The sequence below is a fragment of the Pinus tabuliformis genome, chromosome 7 (assembly GCF_031772625.1).
Source record: "Pinus tabuliformis cultivar Carrire ecotype Pingquan chromosome 7, CPIR1, whole genome shotgun sequence".
Taxonomy (NCBI): Eukaryota; Viridiplantae; Streptophyta; class Pinopsida; order Pinales; family Pinaceae; genus Pinus; species Pinus tabuliformis.
The window spans coordinates 603,474,015-603,493,029 of record NC_142293.1 but is presented as its reverse complement, the minus strand read 5'-3'; the positions used below and the strand labels follow the sequence as shown (position 1 = coordinate 603,493,029).

The 19,015-nt window shown below is 39.7% G+C and overlaps 1 protein-coding gene across 1 annotated transcript; it reads left to right on the top strand.

Annotated features, from left to right (window-relative positions):
* Positions 1-2,642: 2,642 nt before the first annotated feature.
* On the top strand, positions 2,643-3,434 carry LOC149248886 (transcription factor bHLH101-like). Its single transcript, XM_089456128.1, has 2 exons — positions 2,643-2,924; positions 3,042-3,434. Exons 1-2 carry the CDS (start codon positions 2,643-2,645, stop codon positions 3,432-3,434), a joined length of 675 nt encoding a protein of 224 aa, XP_089312254.1.
* Positions 3,435-19,015: the final 15,581 nt, after the last annotated feature.

The following is a 19,015-nucleotide window of genomic DNA, read 5'->3' as shown; positions in this document are numbered from 1 at the left end:
AATTTTTTTGACATTCCACCATTAAATATAATTCCTTAGGACAGCATAAACTAAATTATATAAAAACAATTTCTCTGTTAAATAAAAACATTAAAATTAATAAATAAATATATAACTAATAATTTATCAAATAGTTTAAAATATGTCCCATAAATAAGATTATAAACTTAAATAAATTATATTTTTAAAAACGGTTTCATGGTCAATTTTTTTTTCAGATGAAAAAAGCAGATATATATTCAAGTATTAAGAAGTTCTTACAGATCTTCATATTCTCAAAGACTATCTATAGGATTTCAAGCATCACATGGATAGAGTCTTCGATCATAAAACAAAAAAAAGATGCTGAAGCAGTCATCTGAGATATTGGGTATTGCCATCAAGAATCATCCAAAAAAGATGCTGAAGCAGTCATCTGAAATATTGGGTAATGTCATCCTGAATCAACCAAAAATGATAGTATGCAGTTTGGAAATAGGAAAAATTCTTGGGATAGAGAGATCCAAGTACTAGCAAGGGATTGGAAAGTTCCCAGCATCGAGCCAAGTCTCCTGCAATTTAATAGATACATGTAAACCATCAAGCTCCAAATCCAGAGCATTCTTTAATAATCTGTCTGCCTCAGAATTTAAGTATCTGCTGATATGCTGGATTGTGGAATTTAAGTTTCATGCTCAAGTTATCCTTATTTAATTTAATAAAAGTTTTCCCATCCGTTTCTATGTAAATTCTTTTCTTTTAAACTAAAAAGTTCAAAGACATCAAATGTTACTGGAACATAAAATCAGCCATCCACAACAAACCATAAATGAAGCACTCGTTTTTTCCTTACACACAACAACTCACGACATAATCATCACATTAAAAAAAGCCTCCAAAAAAATAGAAACAGCCAGAGGAACTTCTCTTTACTATGCGCCGGCCAAAGAGAAAGCATTTAAAGAAACAATTAAAGGAAAGCGATAACCCAGCAAAACGCATATCAGAAAAAATAGCCATTCACACTGTCATTTTAAGCTGCCGGTAAAATCTGCTAACAGATCCTTGGAGCGATAGCTGGAGAATAAAAGATTTGTACAAATCAGAGGTAAAATCTGTGGACGAAGAGTAATGATACAACATTGCCATTTTTCTGATAACGTTCAGAACAAATAAGAAAACAACAAATCACCAAAAGAGGGTCACACGCGGTCCGTAACTAAGAGAGAATCAGGAAACTGGGAACGCTGAATTTGCGGCTCTTGGTACGGTGAATCTACCCGTTCTGCCATGGAATATTATAACGTCAATGGGGTCAGCGATAGACTATTATAGAATTTTTCATGAATGATACGACTGGGTTATGTAGGTTTATCCATGTCCTAATCGATATAACGCTATTTGATTCCTCCGTTTCCTTATTATATCTATTTGGTCGTACCAAATTCGTTGAAACTATAATTTTGATGGGAAAAAATGCCAAAACTACAAACATATGTAATCCACATATATTCACGTTGTTTAGGACAACAAAATGTCGGTTTACCAAATATGCCCGTGCTGGACCGAAGAAAAGCTCGTGAGGTCACGAGCTAACCACGCAGTAATTGAAGTAAGGCAAGTCTCCGGGTTTGTTGGTTGATGCGATACCTCAATCAGTTTATAATGTTTTTGTGGGAGGAATCACCGCATTTAAATGCAATCTGTAATTTCCACACTGTGACTGGGTTTACTAGTTTGGAAAGTTTACTAATACTTGCCAATTTTATCAGGGAGTTTTGGTGTAACAACAAACTTCTGGTATCATAACCTAGACCTAGGTTAGGTTAGACTCCCCAGCTACTTTTTGAGAGGAGCTACTTTTTGAGAGGAGTGTTAGAAAAATCACCTTTGCACTTTTATTGAATTTGTAATTTCCACACTAAAAATTGATGTAACCCCAAACCTCTGGCATTAGAGCCTAGTCCTAGATTAGACTCCCAATCTTTTAGAAAAGTGTTAAAAAAATCACCACACCTTTCTATAGACTCCCCCATCTACTCTTGAGAAAAGTATTAGAAAAATCACTACATCTCTATAAAATCTGTAATTTCCAGGCTAGAAATACTAATTACCCGTTTAAAAATTTACGAATTTAAGCGTACCGGAAAACCTCTTCAGTTTTTCACCTCAGAGCCTTTCGATTTATAATGTTTCATCATCTCATGTGTGAACGGAAGCCTGCTTGAGGAATCTCCTGGGCCAACCCTCATACTTATCCACTATGTTAAACCAATCAAATTAGCGGATGCGTTTCAGTACATAACGCATGATAAACGGAAGAGTATCCAATATTCTCGGACACGTTTAAATATTAATATGTGGGCAAGCCTAGCTGCTTGTCTACGAGACTTCACAGCAATCGGAAGGCAGAAACTGTTTCTGATAAAGGATATTCATTTGTACATTATATCTGGATATTCATTTGTACATTATATCTGGTTTCTGCTGTACTTTTATTTCCAGTAGTATCCAACCCAATTATAGAAGAGAAGTTACCTCCACCAGAGTCGTTCGAGTGTTAGGCTCTTTTTCTCAACTGATGAAATCGCGCCTGAAAAATCACTCTTAGAGCAACTCTCAAAGTACATAATCTTGCCTGAGAATTCGAGTTTCAACTTATCATGGATGACTGCGGCTACGGGAGAGAGGGTCTTCAATTTTCTTGGGTTTCCTCTAGCCCACTGGAATACGATGCTCAGTTATTGTACTCTGTTGATAATGCTATCTGCAATTCTTTTGAGCCCGAGAAAATCACTGAGAAAGGATCGGGGTGCAATAAGAGCGAGGACATTGCCGCGAAAAAGCTTTCTCGTAACGCTAAAGAGCGACACAGTCGCCAGAAATTGAATGCTATTTATGCAAAGCTTCAATCCATACTTCCACATTCCAATACTGAAACACAGGTAAACAATATAATGTCTCGTGCAAATGATGTTGATTTTTTTTATGGGCGTGCGCTAGTGACTATCTTCTTTTATTTTTGCTAAACAAGATATAAATATCTCCTTCAAATTTTACAGAAACAAATTAGCAAGCCTGCCATTGTACGTGGGGCTTTAAAGTGCGTTTCTCAACTGAGACAACAGATCCAGACACTTTCCAGGCAACGAGACGAATTGATGACCCTCAAAAGACTCTCTGAAAGGGCATTAAAAGCCTCTGATACCTCCCAAATGTTGATAGATGAAGTAAATTTCAATAAATCCACACATGCAATTTCGACCGAAGTGAGGATTTTTGCTGCGGGACCGGTTCTTCTAGTAACAGTTCAGACAGCACAGGCAGATGGAGTCCTTTTGTCTAGACTATTTTTGTTATTCGAAGAAGAAAAATTAGATGTTATCAATGCTTCTACTTTCGTCTCCGGTGACAAGGCCTGGCATAATATACAGGTTAAGGTAGGAATTATATGAATGTAGTCATCCAATTTCATGTATTTGGTTGAATTTTTCTGCAATGCTCAGGTTTCATTAATTTGTTTACTACCTTCAGGCCATGCAATTTACCTCGAGGTTCGATACAAGCGCTATACGTTTGAAGATTCTGCAATTAAGCGAACAAAGAGGCGTTCGTTCTCTGAAATAATCCTCGGAGAAAAAATCATGTGACGAAAACATGGCTTATGATTTTAGGGCTAGCTCGGTGCCATCATCTCATGGAATTATTGTATATTAACGTCGTTCAATCATTACCAAATGGCCTTTTCACAAAATGTTGCAGCGTCATAGTCTGCAAATGGGGTATTACAATGCCTATAATAAAACGTTCTAAAAAATGAATTCTTCCTGTGAAATGAAACGTTTGAACTTTGTTTCCTGATATTTTTCAAAAACACATGAAAATCAATAATAGGAAAATGTTGTTAAAAGCTTGGCAATGCACTATAACAGCAACGAAGCTGGATTTCTCTTTTTAACTCTCAAACATATTGTATTTCCTGGCAATTACGCCAGAAGGCGTAAAGAGGAGTACATAATTGCTAAATTGAAGATATGATATTGGGTTTGAAATAATAATAGTTATATTAAATTTAGGTGTTTTAGTGTATTAAGTTTTTAATCTTTTTATTCATATTTTGTAATTACATAATGCATTATAAACTTACTCCCTTAGAAACATAATTTATTATTAATATTATTAAAAAAAACCTTTTCTAAACGGAAAATAACAATATAATTTTTTTCGATGAATGAATTCTCTTAATAGCTTACTCTCTACATAATTTATTGTTAATATTATTAAGCAAAAAACTTTTGTAAACTGAAGATAACAACATAAACAACGTGACCACAAATACAATTTTGTTCCTTCCCACTGATGAATGAATTCTCTTAATTGCTGTGTCATAGAAGTCCAATTCAAAAAATGTTTGAATTGTGCTTTAAAATGTATTTTGGAGAGTAACTCTATAATTAATGTTCCATACTAGGACCTCGATCAAAAAGATTACAAAGGCATAAAGTTAAGCAATTTAATGATATAATTTTGTTCCTTCCCACTGACGAATGAATTCTCTTAATTGCTGTGTCATAGAAGTCCAATTCAAAAAATGTTTGAACGGTGCTTTAAAATGTATTTTGGAGAGTAACTCTATAATTAATGTTCCATACTAGGACCTCGATCAAAAATATTACAAAGGCATAATGTTAAGCAATTTAATGACGGTGGCTTTCGCAGTATACACTACTAACTGAAAACATTGTTGTGTGCAGAATAAGTTGTATACCATCGTTCACGTTGATTTTGTGAGATTCGTGAGGCATAAACCTTTTGATTATTGTGATGTTGAATTGTCCAATGTAATTCCATTTCATGGTAGAGTGATAGAATATTTTTAAATGTGTGATTGTATATTTTTATATCATGTGTTAAGTGATATGTTGAATTCAGGATGAGTATATTGTTATCATATTTTTTTCATCACTAATCTTTTCTACACGAACATAATTTTTCAAGTTTTTAAGTTGATTTTGGATGGAAATGTGGAATTTGAGTGAGACTAAACTCTTAAAAGTTACTACATTTGTCAACAAATAAACAACCTATCAAAGGTGATCAATATGAAAGTTACACAATGTTTAATAATATTCAACCTAACACCCAAGGATTGGTATGAAAACTTGTTTTAGCTACAACAAAATTAAATTAGGAAAACTTTTCTTAAAAATACACCATTCTCTGATAAGTACAAGATGCTTATGTTTAATTCTATTTGTTACACCTGTAGATTAGATGCTTACAACATGTTTAACGAAATGTTTGTCATGGTTAGTAGGGATCTGATTAAGTTCTTGTTTAACTTATTATTTTTGCATCATTGTTTCCCTGTTCATTGACTAAACTTAAGTTATCATTCGATCCTGGGCAGTGACTTGGGCTCTGGGCAGTGACCTAGGCTCTAGGCCTAAAAAAGTGGATCAAATCTTTGGGACACTAGCATAACACTTGCAGATTGGGTCTCTGGATGCTGGCAGGCAAGCTTGATGTTATAGCTCCAAATCCCACTCTTATGGTTTGTGATACTGCACTCATGGCCTAGGGCAACCCCTCCTTCCAGACCTAGTCCAAAAATTTAAAAAACAGTGTTTTATCCCTCATACGCGACATTGCCCTGAGTTAAACGTGTGCATACGCGGGTAGGCATATACCCAACCCGTGTATATGTATTAAAACACTCAAAAAAATATAAAACTCTTTAATTTCGAGTGGAGATCGCAAGTTTTACCTGCTGATCACCTGTTAGTGCCCGTGGCGCAACTATTCCCAACTAACTCCCAACTAAAAAACTACTTTGGGAGAAGTATAAAAAGGCTTCAATGGGAAGGCCTAAGGAGGAGAGAAGAGAGAGAAAGGTTATTATGCTGAGATTTCCCTGACCAGGTCTAAAGATCCTTGTGCCTCCTGCACTTCCCCCATTTGTACATGAAACCCTTGTTTCCTTGTGCGTTGATGTCCATCCACTACTCATGATATCATGGAGTAAGTCATGGAAGGAGTTTGTTAAAGGCTTGAGGCTGGACGAATCTGGAAGAAGGCTTTGCTTGGAGCCTGCGAAAGGACGACTCAAGTGAAATTATTCCTTTTCTGTACTTTAATTGCCTATAATAAAAGAAACACATGTCTTGGTTCCTGATATAAATCTTCTTCATCTTTATGATATTCATGTTAGAATTCATATTTGATGGTTGTTTAAATTTCATAACTAACTACCTTTCTTTATAACATGAAGATGGTTTCTTTATAAGGTTTTGTCCATATATTGTTGTGCTCTTCGGAATTGGTTGTTTCGCAGGTCAAAGGAGCAAAAGGAATTCGAAGAAGGGTTTGGACCCTAAAGGACCTTCTCAAATGTAGGACCTCAGGTATGCCCCTTATCATAGAATTTTCTTATAATAGCATAATGGTTGTGTGAATGTGTGTTTCTCTGTATAGACAACTTTCAGTCTGCTAGGGTTTCAACCCAAAAGCCCTAGGGGATCATTTCCCTTAACAAAATTGGTGACTCCACTGGGGACAACACTGTTGTTGTTCCTAGTTTGGGTGTTTTCAAGCCAATCAGGGCTCAGCTGCTTGTTTGCTTGCTGTTGCTGTGTGGTTTTTTCTTGAATTCTAAGTTTTGCCAGTTTCTTCAGACTATTTTTTTATTTTTCTTGAAATCTTTTATATACGTTGTTTTTCTTAGTTACAGAGGCGTATATACGCATGTTTCCTTAAGTGAACCCATGTATACGCAGGTTTCCTTAGGCACAGTCGCGTATACACACAATCTGTACATCAGTACAGTCACATATATCTTGCAATTTTCAAGATTTTTAAATCTTTTTGTCTCTGAAGGTCTATCTGATGGTTTGATTCAGTCTTAAACAGTCACTTTCCAGTATCAGTTGTTAGTTTTATAGCAAGCATCTTGTTCCAAATTCTCTCTGATTGTAAGAAGTGTTGGTCTTGTTTTTGTTGTTGCAAGCGTCATCGTTTTTTGCTTAAGCACGCAAGATTTCTTGCTGGGAATCTTGGCTGCTCTGATTCATCAAGGCAGGAAGATTGATCTCAATCTTTGTGTTAAATCTTGCTTTTGGTGACTTTTTGTTTGCTTGACAAAACCGCTTTTTGTGACCATCCACTTTTTTGTTTCATGAAAGTTGTTGATTGATACTTTCTTGAAATTTGTCTTTTTGATCTTTTTGGTCTTTGTTGCCAAAGCTTTCATTGTTGCTTTTGATTGTTAAGAGCATCTTTAAACACATCTCTTTTTGTTGAGTTTTCATCCATTGTGTGGTGTCAACTTTCAAAAGTTTTTGTTGCATATTCTTCAATCACAAAGTTTCAGTCTTGTTGAGAGCATTTTTGAAAAGACATCCTTGTTGTTGCTTTTGAAGAAAACTTTTTGAAAAACTTGGTTTTGTTTTCTTGAACTTTGTTTTGATTTGGTTTCCTTTTAGTGAAACAAAGTGCTTTTTGTTTGTCTTGAAACTTGTTTTTAGTGTTTACATGAAATGAATGGTAGCATCTCATATTCCATCTAAACATTTTAAGTGACAAAATAAAAATTGATAAGCAAGCAACTTTCATTTCTTGATTTTAGAGTGGTTTTGAGTCTTGCATCAACATATACTTGTTTCATTAGGATAGATTTGCATATCTTTTTAGGCATCCATAGCTTTGCTAACTTTTGTGAGTGTGAAGCGTGAATTAATGAAAAGAAAAGGAAAATTTGTTTTATTTGAAGTTCCTCTGAACCCTGTAGAGATTTCTTTTCATTGAAAAACGAAAACACGTGCATTTGCATGTAGTTTGGTTTTTATTAATTTCTTTTGCATCAAAACACCACTAGTTTCACTTTCGTTTATCCCGTGACTTAAAGAACAACCTATTTTAAAATCAAGCGCTAATTAAAATTCACTAATTTTTTTTTTTTATCAAGTTAGATACACCAACAAGTTTTAGGATTTTAGGGCCTTGGATTAGCCGAGTGGAGAGTTAACTCTCCAACACCATTTAAACTGTCAAACATAGGATTCTGAATAGTGAGTGAAAATCCAATAGCGTTAGGAAGACCAGGAAAGCTCCGGATCTGGGAGTTAAGCACGAGGGTCTGTGACTTGTCTGAACTTACCTCACGACTGTTCCACCTGGCCTCTACGACGAGTTGGTATCCATAGTTACTACTCCTAGGGATCTACATAGGTGGCTGCGGAGGGGAATCCCGTGGCACCTGAGGTCGATGTTGCATCACTCTCAACGGTACTACTGGAGGGCAACCTTACGAAGCTTGGGGGCTTGCATCGGCACAGGCTATTGTTAGGAGGTCAGCGTAACTTCCTCTGTTACCTTTGCTGATAGGACTGGGCCCTCATCATCCCAGACTATCTTCGGAAGGCCCCTTAATTCACTTTCTTGTATTTTGGTGTTCGGTCCTAATCACCCGGAGCAGAAATACTTGGAATTTGTTTGACTGGCTGATATCTTTAGGGACTTTATAGTGTGTGCTCTATGCTCTTACTTGGCCTAGCTTTCAATTTTTTGAGTCTTTAGGTAGATCTTAACAAAAAATTCGAAGTGGCTGACCAATCACCTAGACCGTCTGGAAGACTTCGTGGTCTTTCACCACCAAGTTTAGAGCCTTCTCCTAGAAGGCGCAGAAGTAATATTGCTGGTGGGTTTCGTCCCACAGCAGTTGATGCATCGGGGATTGGTCCTCCTCTCGGGGGCATTAGTGTTCAAGCAAGGCTTGGCACTTCCGCAGAACAAGAGAGGAACACTCCAATTCTTTCTCGAGTTCCCTTTCAAACAGAGAATAACATAGAGGTAGAAGAACTCTCAGAGTCGTTAGAGGCTCTGAATTCTCCCCTACCATATAGCCATCCGGAAGTATTACAATACGTTGGGAATCCGACGCATAGACCGTTAAGTCCAGGTCACATTACGCGCTTACCGTCGATGACCACTACTGGAAGCATGGCTTCTATAACAAGTGCTACAACTATGCAGACTCCAACATCGGTACAAGGGGGAGGAACGATTTCCATCTCCTCTGCTTCTTTGTTTGAATCTTTTGCTAGCACATCTTTAGTTGGGTCTACCTCCATTCCATCCACGAGTGGAAATTCCCAAACCAATGCTTTTAGTTCTGGATTCTTCCCATTTGGCACCCATTCATAGGGTATTCCATCAGTTCCATTTAGTGCCGCCACGTCCATGATGGGTGGATCGGCTTCATTACAGGGTTTTCCTTTCGGAAGTGGTCATATACCACATTCCAACCCGACAACAGGATCCATGCCCTTTTCTTCTATAGGAAAAAGCAGCAATCATTTCCAAGGTTCGACTAACCCTGGGGTTAGTGGCACGGGAACTGCGAATCTGTTTTTCGGTCAACAAGGAAATAGGCCGTACTCCACAGTTAGTTCGTTTCAAAGTATTCCTCCCTTAGCTTCGGCTTGGAATCCGTATCAGGGGTTATCAACTCCTTATAATCCTTTAGGAGGAAACTTTGCTGATTATGGAGGTTTTGCAGCTGGATTTGGTCAAACTCCGAATTTCGCTAGATCACAAGGCTTGCCTTTTGGTTCAGCTGGTTCTGCTGGGTACTTCGGGCAGCCTGGTGCCTTCCAAAATCTAAGCCAATCTTTCCAGAACTTTGGGAGTTCTGCCCAGTCTGGGTGCAATCCCCAAGGTCCTCCTAGGCTTCCGTTTCTGGCAACTTTAAATTTTCCAGATCTCACTAAGTTAACAAACGATCCAATCAAATACAATCCGGCCTGGCCTCCGGTCCCAACCAAACTCCCTTCGGACATTCCGAAATTCGAAGGGAAGAGCGATGAAGACCCAGGCGACCATGTAACCACATTCCATTTGTGGTGCTCATCTAACTCCTTATCGATGACTCGATTAGGTTGAGACTTCTTCAACGCACCTTGACTGGTAATGCGGCCAAATGGTATATAGAGTTGCAAGGGGGCAGCTTTACATATTTCGCTGACTTAGCTAATATTTTCTTAAATCATTTCCAGTTTCCTGTTCGTTATGATGCTGGAACTGAACTTCTGGCCACCTTTCGTCAGGATAAGACAACTCACATTTCTGACCATATTCAGGAATGGAGACGAAGAAAGAGGCTCATTAAAGCCGAAATCCCTCCAGAGTACCGTCTTGAATGGTTTTTGAAATCTTTACAACCCGAGATCTCTAAGGATGTCTCCATGTATGGAGTCTATTCTGAGGAGCAAGCCATTTTTAGGGCCTAGCAATTAGAATTGATCTATGCTCAGTCTGGGATCCTACAAAAATAATTTCCAGATGCTCCTAGGTCTAAGGTTGATATAGCCAAGTTGAAGCCAGGTCCCCATGCGGATGGTATCGTTGGGTCGGTAGACACAAATGCGATGAACTTGTTGAACCAATTGCAGTAGTTGTCTTTACAAACTGCTTCTAACAACCAAGTCACATCGTCTAACCCTCTGGCTTCCCAAACCTCTTCTATTAATGCCGTCCAATCTGATAACTCGAAAGGAAATTAAAATTCCAATGGGAAAAAGAAAGGACAAGGTAAGAAAAACAACCAGGATGGGAAGGCTGACGCAAATAAATCCGGCAATAATGCTGGTGGTGGTAGAAGTGAGTCTAGAAAGAAAGTCAAGTTTCCATGCAAGTTGTGTAGTGGAGACCATTTAACTCACCTCTGCCCCAAGATTGAAGATGCTCAGTGCTTGTTAGGGCAGCAAGGGACTTCTAGTTCTCAGGCTGTGTTAACCAACCCTTTTCCCCAAGGGCAGCAACTTCTTGCTAGTGCGAATTCAAACCCTGGAACCTCCGCAGGGGGCAACCAAGAAGGGGAAAAATCATCAAATGTTTTCATGATGGGTTCTAACGTCCATGTGGCTACTTGGTCACGTGATTACGATGAAGCCGAAACTTCCAAGGACAAGATTTCTCTCGGAAATTATTGAGCGACCCCCTATCTAGACTATACCACGGATACCGAAAGGCTCCGCTAAACACGCGACTATTAATCCTAATGCTAGGGCCGCCCATAATTACTCCATTGTTGAGGATCTGGCTCAAGATCTGTGCGCCATGTCCACTTTAGAGGTTCTCCAGTCATGTCCAGCTCAACGAAGTGCTTTACTTTCCGCGATTGGGGCATTCGATCCAACTAACTCTTTAGTGCTCACTTTTGACATGTTAAATGTCAAAAAGCGACTCCCTCATCATATGGATTTCCAAATAAAGTCTACATACTAGAAAATTAACATTTTTTGTACCTTTATCGATGAAGGAGCTTCCACGTGCATCATGTCGATGTCATGCTGGAAGGTTATTGGATCGCCTTCGACTGTTCCTTCACTTACCGTCTTGACTGCATTTGATGGTCATTCTCATAAGTTGCATGGGATTATCCCAGCCTTTCCTATATGTGTTGAGGGGAAGATCATCAATATTGAAGTAGAAGTAATAGATGCTAACCTAGACTATAATCTCCTCTTAGGAAGGAACTGGGTATATGAAATGGATGCCGTTGTTTCGACTCTGTTTTGTGTCATTTGATTTCCTCATGAGGGGAAAATCATTAAGGTTGATCAACTGGATTATTGTCCAGTCGATGCTCAAGCAATCTCTAACTCTACTGTTCCTTTAGTGGATAACCCTCGTCCGCCTACTGAGAGTTTAGGAGTGGGGATGTATTCCTCATTGATGGGTACCTTTGATCTTCCCTCTCCTTTCACTAGAATCAATGTCGTTTCATCATCTAAGGAGTCTCCTCATGAAGAGTTCTTCCGAACTCGTTATTTTTCAGACCCTTGGACCTTGTCTTCACCTACAACCACATTAGTTGAAGGAAAAGTAAATGGAATGGAATTCCCTATATCTGCAGCTGAGATTAGATATCAGTCTATCGTCAACTCTGCAGATGACCACTCTACTTCTTTTTCCGAAGAGGAGTTAGATGGTGATGTGGCCCCGGCCTGGAGCCTTGATTCTACCTCTGCCTTGGACTGCTTAGATTCAGTTTTACCTTCTGAAGAAGCAATCCTCGAAGCAATGATGGGTATAGATCGACCTTGGGAAGACTTACACCATCGTTCATATTTTCTTCCTCCATTGCAGGAAGTAGAATCTAGATTCTCCGAGCTCTTTACTAGTGATGTTTGTATGGTGTCAAATCCTTTGGCTCTAGCACACGTTCGTGCCGAAGGTAATATGTCGGTGATTTTAAAAATGATACCTATAAACATCTCTAAGGATCCTAACGTGATCGAAAACCTCTTCATTGGAATTGAATGTTCCCCTGAAGAGATTCAAATTTACACCGACATTTTTAAGGAATTTCGAGATGTATTTGCTTGGTCTTATGAAGAAATTCCTAGCATTGACCCATCTATAGTTCAACATGAGATCAAGACGTATGAAAACACCAAACTGGTTCTTCGAAGGCTTCGTCCGGTTAATCTTAGGAAAACAGCAGCTATCAAAGCTAAAGTTGAGAAGCTGCTAAAGGCAGGTTTCATATACTCTATTCCTCTTACTGATTGGGTTTCTAATCCAGTCCCTGTGGATAAAAAGCAAGGAGCAATACGACTATGCATTGATTTTAGGGACCTAAACAAGGCTTGTCTGAAAGATAATTACCCCACGCCATTCATTGATCAGATTATCGACGAGTGTGCAGGTAATGAGATTCTTTCCTTCATGGATGGTTTTTCTGGTTATAATCAAATTTCTATCCGTCCTAAAGATCAACATAAGACAACCTTTATATGTCCCTGGGGTACCCTTGCATATAGAAAGATGCCTTTTGGTCTTAAAAATGCTGGAGCCACTTTTCAGTGGGCCATGTCATATGCTTTCCACGACATCAAATATATCATCGAAGCATACTTGGACAATCTCGCTGCTCGTTCTCGAAAGAGAACTGATCACCCTAGTCATCTTCGAATGGTTTTCGAGAGATGTCGTTTTTATAAAATCTGGTTGAATCCCAAAAGGTGCGTTTTCGCGGTTACATCCGGTCGGTTGTTAGGGTTCATTGTGTCAAATGAAGGGATTCGGGTTGATCCCTTCAAGTTTGAGGCAATAGTTCAGTTGCCTCCCCCGTCCTCAATTCGACAACTTCAAAGTCTTCAAGGGAAGGCTAATTTCTTAAGACGATTTATAGCAAACTATGCCGAGATCACTAAAGGGTTCATGCATTCGCTACGGAAAGGAGTTCCATTTGTGTGGGATGACTTTGCGCAGCGGTCATTCGATGCTTTGAAAAAGGCACTAGTCTCTGCCCCGCTTTTGAGTCCATCGGATTATGGTAGGGATTTCCTTTTATATCTCGCTACAGCAGAATCAACCATTGGTATGGTTCTCGTTCAGGAGGACGATGCTCTCACCAAGCACGTGATTTATTATTTGAGCTGAGGCTTAATAGGTCCTAAACTTCGCTATTCTCCGGTTGAGAAGTTGGCCTTGGCAGCTGTCCATGCTATCCAGCGGCTCCATCATTATATCCTGCTACGCAAAACTTTTTTCTTAGCAGCGGTCAATCCATTTCAATTTGTCCTCAGTAGGCGACTGATGGGGGGAAAATATAATCGATGGATAGTCATTTTGCAAGAATTTGATCTCGAGTTCTTGTCTGCCAAGTCTAAGAAATCCATGGTTTTTGCTGAGCTAATTTCTGAGCTGCCTTGTGGAGAGAATATTGTTTATGAGGAAAGTTTTCCCAACGAACATTTATTCCTCATCTCTTCACTCGACCCTTGGTATGGAGATATCATTGTCTATCTCTAGACTTCGAAGTTTCCCTCTACTTTCTCCAAGGATGAACGTCAAAAATTACGTCACCTGGTTAAAAATTATGTTATCATTGGTGATACATTATACCGTCAAGGGGTTGATTCAATCCTTCGATGCTGTTTAACCTTAGAGGAAGCAGAGTCAGTGCTAAATGACTGCCAGAGTGGAGCTTGTGGTGGTCATCTATCAGGGCTTGCTACGACCCAACTCATCTTGCATGCCGACTATTTTTGGCCTTCACTCTTTAAATACTGTGTGGAAGCGGTCAAACGCTGTCACCCCTGTCAAATTTATACTCGGAAGATGTATGCACATCCAGCTCCTGTTTTTCCCATTTTCACTGTCAGTCCCTTTACCAAGTGGGGTATTGATTTTACAACTTGTAATCTGCCTTCAGCGGTGAATCACAGGTACATTATTGTGGCCGTAGACTACTTTATGAAGTGGGCTGAGGCCATGCCCACTTATAAAAACGATAGTGACACGACACCATTGTTCGTTTTTAATCAGGTTATCTCAAGATTCAGTATCCCGAGAGATATTGTCACTGATCATGGCAGTCATTTCCATAATAAACTGATGTCTGAATTGGCTCTCAAATTGGGTTTTCGGCAGGAGCATTCGTCTCCTTATTATCCTCAGGCCAATGGACACATCGAGGCAGTCAATAAAACTCTTAAGACGATCCTCCAACAGACAATCGACAAAAATCGGTCCAATTGGCACCTTATGTTGTATCCAACTCTTTGGACATACCGTACCTCCATAAAGACTGCTACTGGTTTTACACCTTTTCAGTTGGTTTATGGGATGGAATCTATCCTGCCGGTTGAATGTGAAATTCCATCTCTTAAGTTAGCTGTTGAACTCCTTCGAGAGACTTCAAGTCTCAAAGAGCGCCTCCTTCACTTGGAACATCTCGATGAGCAGCGTCGAGATGCCGCCACGATGAATGAGGCTCATAAGAAAAGGGTTAAAATGCAGTATGATAAAGCTGTTTGTCCTCGAGTCTTTTCTGAAGGTGACCTTGTCTTGGTCTATGACCAAGATAAGGACACCTTGGGGGTAGTCAAGTTTAAGCCTATGTGGTACGATCCTTTCATTATTAAACGAGTTTTAGAAAAAGCGTCGCATGGGTTAATCGATTTTGAGGGAAACAAGCTGGTGGAGCCCTAAAATGGGCTCTACCTAAAGAAGTACTTTTCTTAAGTAGGAGTTAAGCAATGGCTTCTTTGTACATTATGTATATTTGTAAATATATCTTGGAGAGTTTTTGGATATCAACACCTTTTGGTCTGCTGTGGCAGGTGTTGATGGATGAGTTGGTCTATTTTGGGTTCGCTGATGGTGCTAGTCGGCACACTCGGAATCTCACTTCCACAGCTTCGGTACTTTATTATCCAACTGGTCAATTGATGGTATCAAGAGGCGTATGCATTGGTCCCACTTCAAACAATATGGCTGAGTATACTACCGTTATTAATTTACTATCTGAGGCAATTTCTCACGAGATCGACTCGTTGGTAGTTTATCTTGATTCTCAATTGATAGTGTCACAATTAAACAACATTTATCAGGTAAGGGATCCATGTTTATATCGCCGGTATTTAAGGGTGAGGTTGTTGCAAAGATCATTTACTTATATTAATTATTTGCACATTCCAAGATCTCATAATTGGTTAGCTGATTCTATCGCTAATCAAACATTAGACTGGCACATCAATCATTCATCACAATAAAATCAAGCATCAAAAATTCAAACTGTATATATATATATATATATATATATATATATATATATATATATATCATAAAGCGTCTCGAGTGTACATATGTTTGTCCAAAAATATACAAAATTGGGACTCAAATGCCCATAATCATGTCCGGCTTATCTAGTGCCCCCGCTCAGGATGAGCGGCTAAGTAGGTAACTATCGCATTGGCCACACGCCGAAAAGTGCGAACCCAGTCACATGGCATGCCAACCACATGACGCATATCCTCAGGAAGGTCCTCTACAGCAGCCATCGGTACTCGGTGACTCAGTCTCACCAAGTGTCACTGGACATTATGTAGAAGTCGTTATGTATCAGCAGCCGCCTCTTCGGCTCCTCGGCCACACTGTCCATGCCACGGGAACCCATCTAGTCGTACCGGCCCAATATCTAGAACATGATCACCATATTAGTCATTTCAATCCCATCAAAAATATTTTTCAAAATTCATCATTATATTTGAAAAATCCAAAAAATAAAAAAATATCATAATATCAAAAAATACTTACCAATGTTGCCCCATGCTACGTTTGATGGTAATGCTAGATCAGGATCTCCTCGGAAATCCAACCCAGCATAGGCGTAGTCATCTATGGCGATGATCTGTTGATCCCACCATGTAAAGAAGTCATCGTCAAATGCAGTCCGTGGGACCTCCCCACCCCCTAGACATTTCATCAGGTCAGCCCACCGACCCATGCGTGGATCTCATGGGGTACTGATGGAAACTGCTACCCTAGGGCGGAGTGCGGGGACCTTCTCAAAAAAGAAAGAACACCGAATAGTCCCATATCCAAAGTTTTTGGTCTGTCCCCCCTTGATAGAACTGAGTTGGCTCTTCATGTTGGCCAGAAGAGGAGTACACCAGTCAAATACAGTGGTGAGATAGTCAACTGCCACGCTCATGGTTAGCCATGATACCTGATGCAGAAAGGCTGATCGGTTCACTCGAGCTATGGTAAACAGGATTATCCTCAGGGATAAACTCACCACATGTGTGATGGAAATCTGACTCCCAACCTTCTTGGGATATCTCGGGCAATATATCTGTACGTAGTCCTCGATCATGAGACTGCTCTGTGTCCTACCCCAGGAATGTACTACCTCTCCCCTTCGGGAAAGGTCCGTGATGAAATAGATATCTTCCACTTCTATCCTCAGTGGCATCTAGTCAATCATAAAGGCATCCTCCTCGATATCCCAATAATCAATGAGCATCTGAAGCAGACGTGTCTTTGCTTTCATATTTGGTAGTTTGAAGAATTTAAGAAAACCACATCCCCGTAGGGATTCCAAAGCATCAGGATCATTCATGACTTCATTATCCACTACGACATGCTCTCTTTCTCGCCAAGTGATTGGCATCCTGAGGAAAAAATGATTTTCAACCGTTAGTTTTTTGTTTAAAAATGTTCGCGGCGTATACGTGGGTTCCTATGCACACAGTCACGTATAGGGCCCGCGTGTATGCAGGTTTCATATTACCAACCTGCGTATACACCGTGGTGAAATTTTTGGCAAAAAATTCAATGGTAAAACATTAATTAAAAATCCTAAAACTAGTCACAATCAATTGCAAAATAAGTATAAGAGTTACTTGGAGGTTTTTGAAGAATCTGAACGGTTGAATTTGGCATATGGGTAGTTTGCTCCTTTTGCTCCAATTCTTTGCTCTCAAACTCAAATGGTAGAAATGGTGAGTCCAAAAGCTCTTTTATAGGTTTTGAAAATGCAAAATTTTTTCAAAATTTTATTTTGTTTGGCCTCATGTGACTTTTAACTTGGGAGCTTGGAATGTCGAGAATGGTTTGATTTTCAGGACATTTTGGACATTTTATCGACAGTTTCGAGACGGTTCCATGACTGCTAACCCATCATGGCAGGTATTGTTTTCTCACTGGCATATAGGTTAGGGACACCATTTCTCCGTTGCATTATGCATACTAGCCTCCATTTGTCGATACATCTGCCATAGGGTTGACCCCGTCATGTTATGGTTCGTAAGCCATCTTCACTCACCGATCCTTTAAATCATGACACGATGGTAGAGCCATCCTTTACATGGGCATCGTAGTTAGCACCTCACTGAAATTTTTTGCCCATGATTCTCCGATTTGAGTACGCTCGGGAGTCCTCTATACTCCCGCCATGACTTATAAGTTGAAGACTCATTCCTCTTAGCTTCTTTGCTTCGTTCTGGCCTTATACCCTAGAGGCTCCTTTGTGTTGAATTGTACTACTGCATTGCATGTTGACCACTTGAACCTTTTGGCCGAGAGCTGACTTCACTTGGACTCGTGTTTAAGCCAACTTTTGACCATGACGACTACAAAATCAACCTTGCATACCTTTGACTTCTGTAGCTTGACACACCTTGACCCATGGAAGGAACGCACCTTTGAGTGTCACTGACCAGTTTTCACCTCCCTGCATTGAGCATAGGAACGTTCCATTCCCAGGAACTAGATCATCTGTTTCACTGACACTCGTTCTTTCCACTATACCATAGAATTCTTTTATTCTTTTTCAAGCTTAACAGAAAAAGACAAAAAAAAATTAAATATTCCAAAAAGAGCAGGAACGGGATAGTATTTCCATTTATTGTTGGTAGCTAGAGTCAGTCGTGTCACCCTTGAAAAAAGCACTCAAAGAAAAGTCTCCTCTGTTTGGGCGTGATTTAGTTTGACTTAGGTATGCCTTAACCTTGTTATTGAGTCAGTTCTTTTCCAATTGGTTATCTCTTCCAATCATATGGAGGGTTAGTTCATGCCTCCTACATGACAAACTTATGCAGAGTCATCATATTCTGCCACATAGTCACATTGAGTCGGGCTTTTGTTCAAGGGAAGTTAACCTGAGTCGGCCTCTCTGGGGTGTCTCTTGACTCATTTTTCAGTCGGCCATCCTTGGTTGTCAGTATCATGTCTATCATCACATCATCTATATTGGTCCTTTACTCGTGCCGGTTTGAGAAGGTCTCCATTGACTTCTTGCTAGCGGGTCTTGTCCTTATTGATGATGACATGTTGCTCTTTGGATAGGCCTAGAGCTGTTCCCTGGCCCTATTTTCATTATTGATAGGTCACCTTGTGCTCAGCATCGATTAGTATCATGGGTCTTTGACTGAGTGGTTTCCCTTCTGTTTGACATCAGCTTACATTATCACACATTGGGATTCGTGCAATACCTTGGTTTCCATTTGACCCTATTGGTGGATACCTCGCCTTTGTGTCAGCTTCCATTATTGGTTGGTTTAGAGGGTTTCTGTCATGCACTAGCCACATCTTGTGTACGCCAGAAACGTACTTTGGTTGGGTTACTACATCTCTTTCGTCCAATTCCTTCCACATTATTGGCCTACGGGTTACACTCGCGCTGGATTGATGAAGGATGCCTTAACGCCTTCCTTCTAGCGGATCTTTCCCTATCGACTCCGAC

Bases quoted from the DNA above. Each gene is read 5' to 3' on its own strand.
- LOC149248886 (XM_089456128.1), top strand. From the start codon at position 2,643: ATGGATGACTGCGGCTACGGGAGAGAGGGTCTTCAATTTTCTTGGGTT. The intron at 2,925-3,041 runs GTAAACAATATA...CAAATTTTACAG, and splicing joins ATTCCAATACTGAAACACAG to AAACAAATTAGCAAGCCTGC.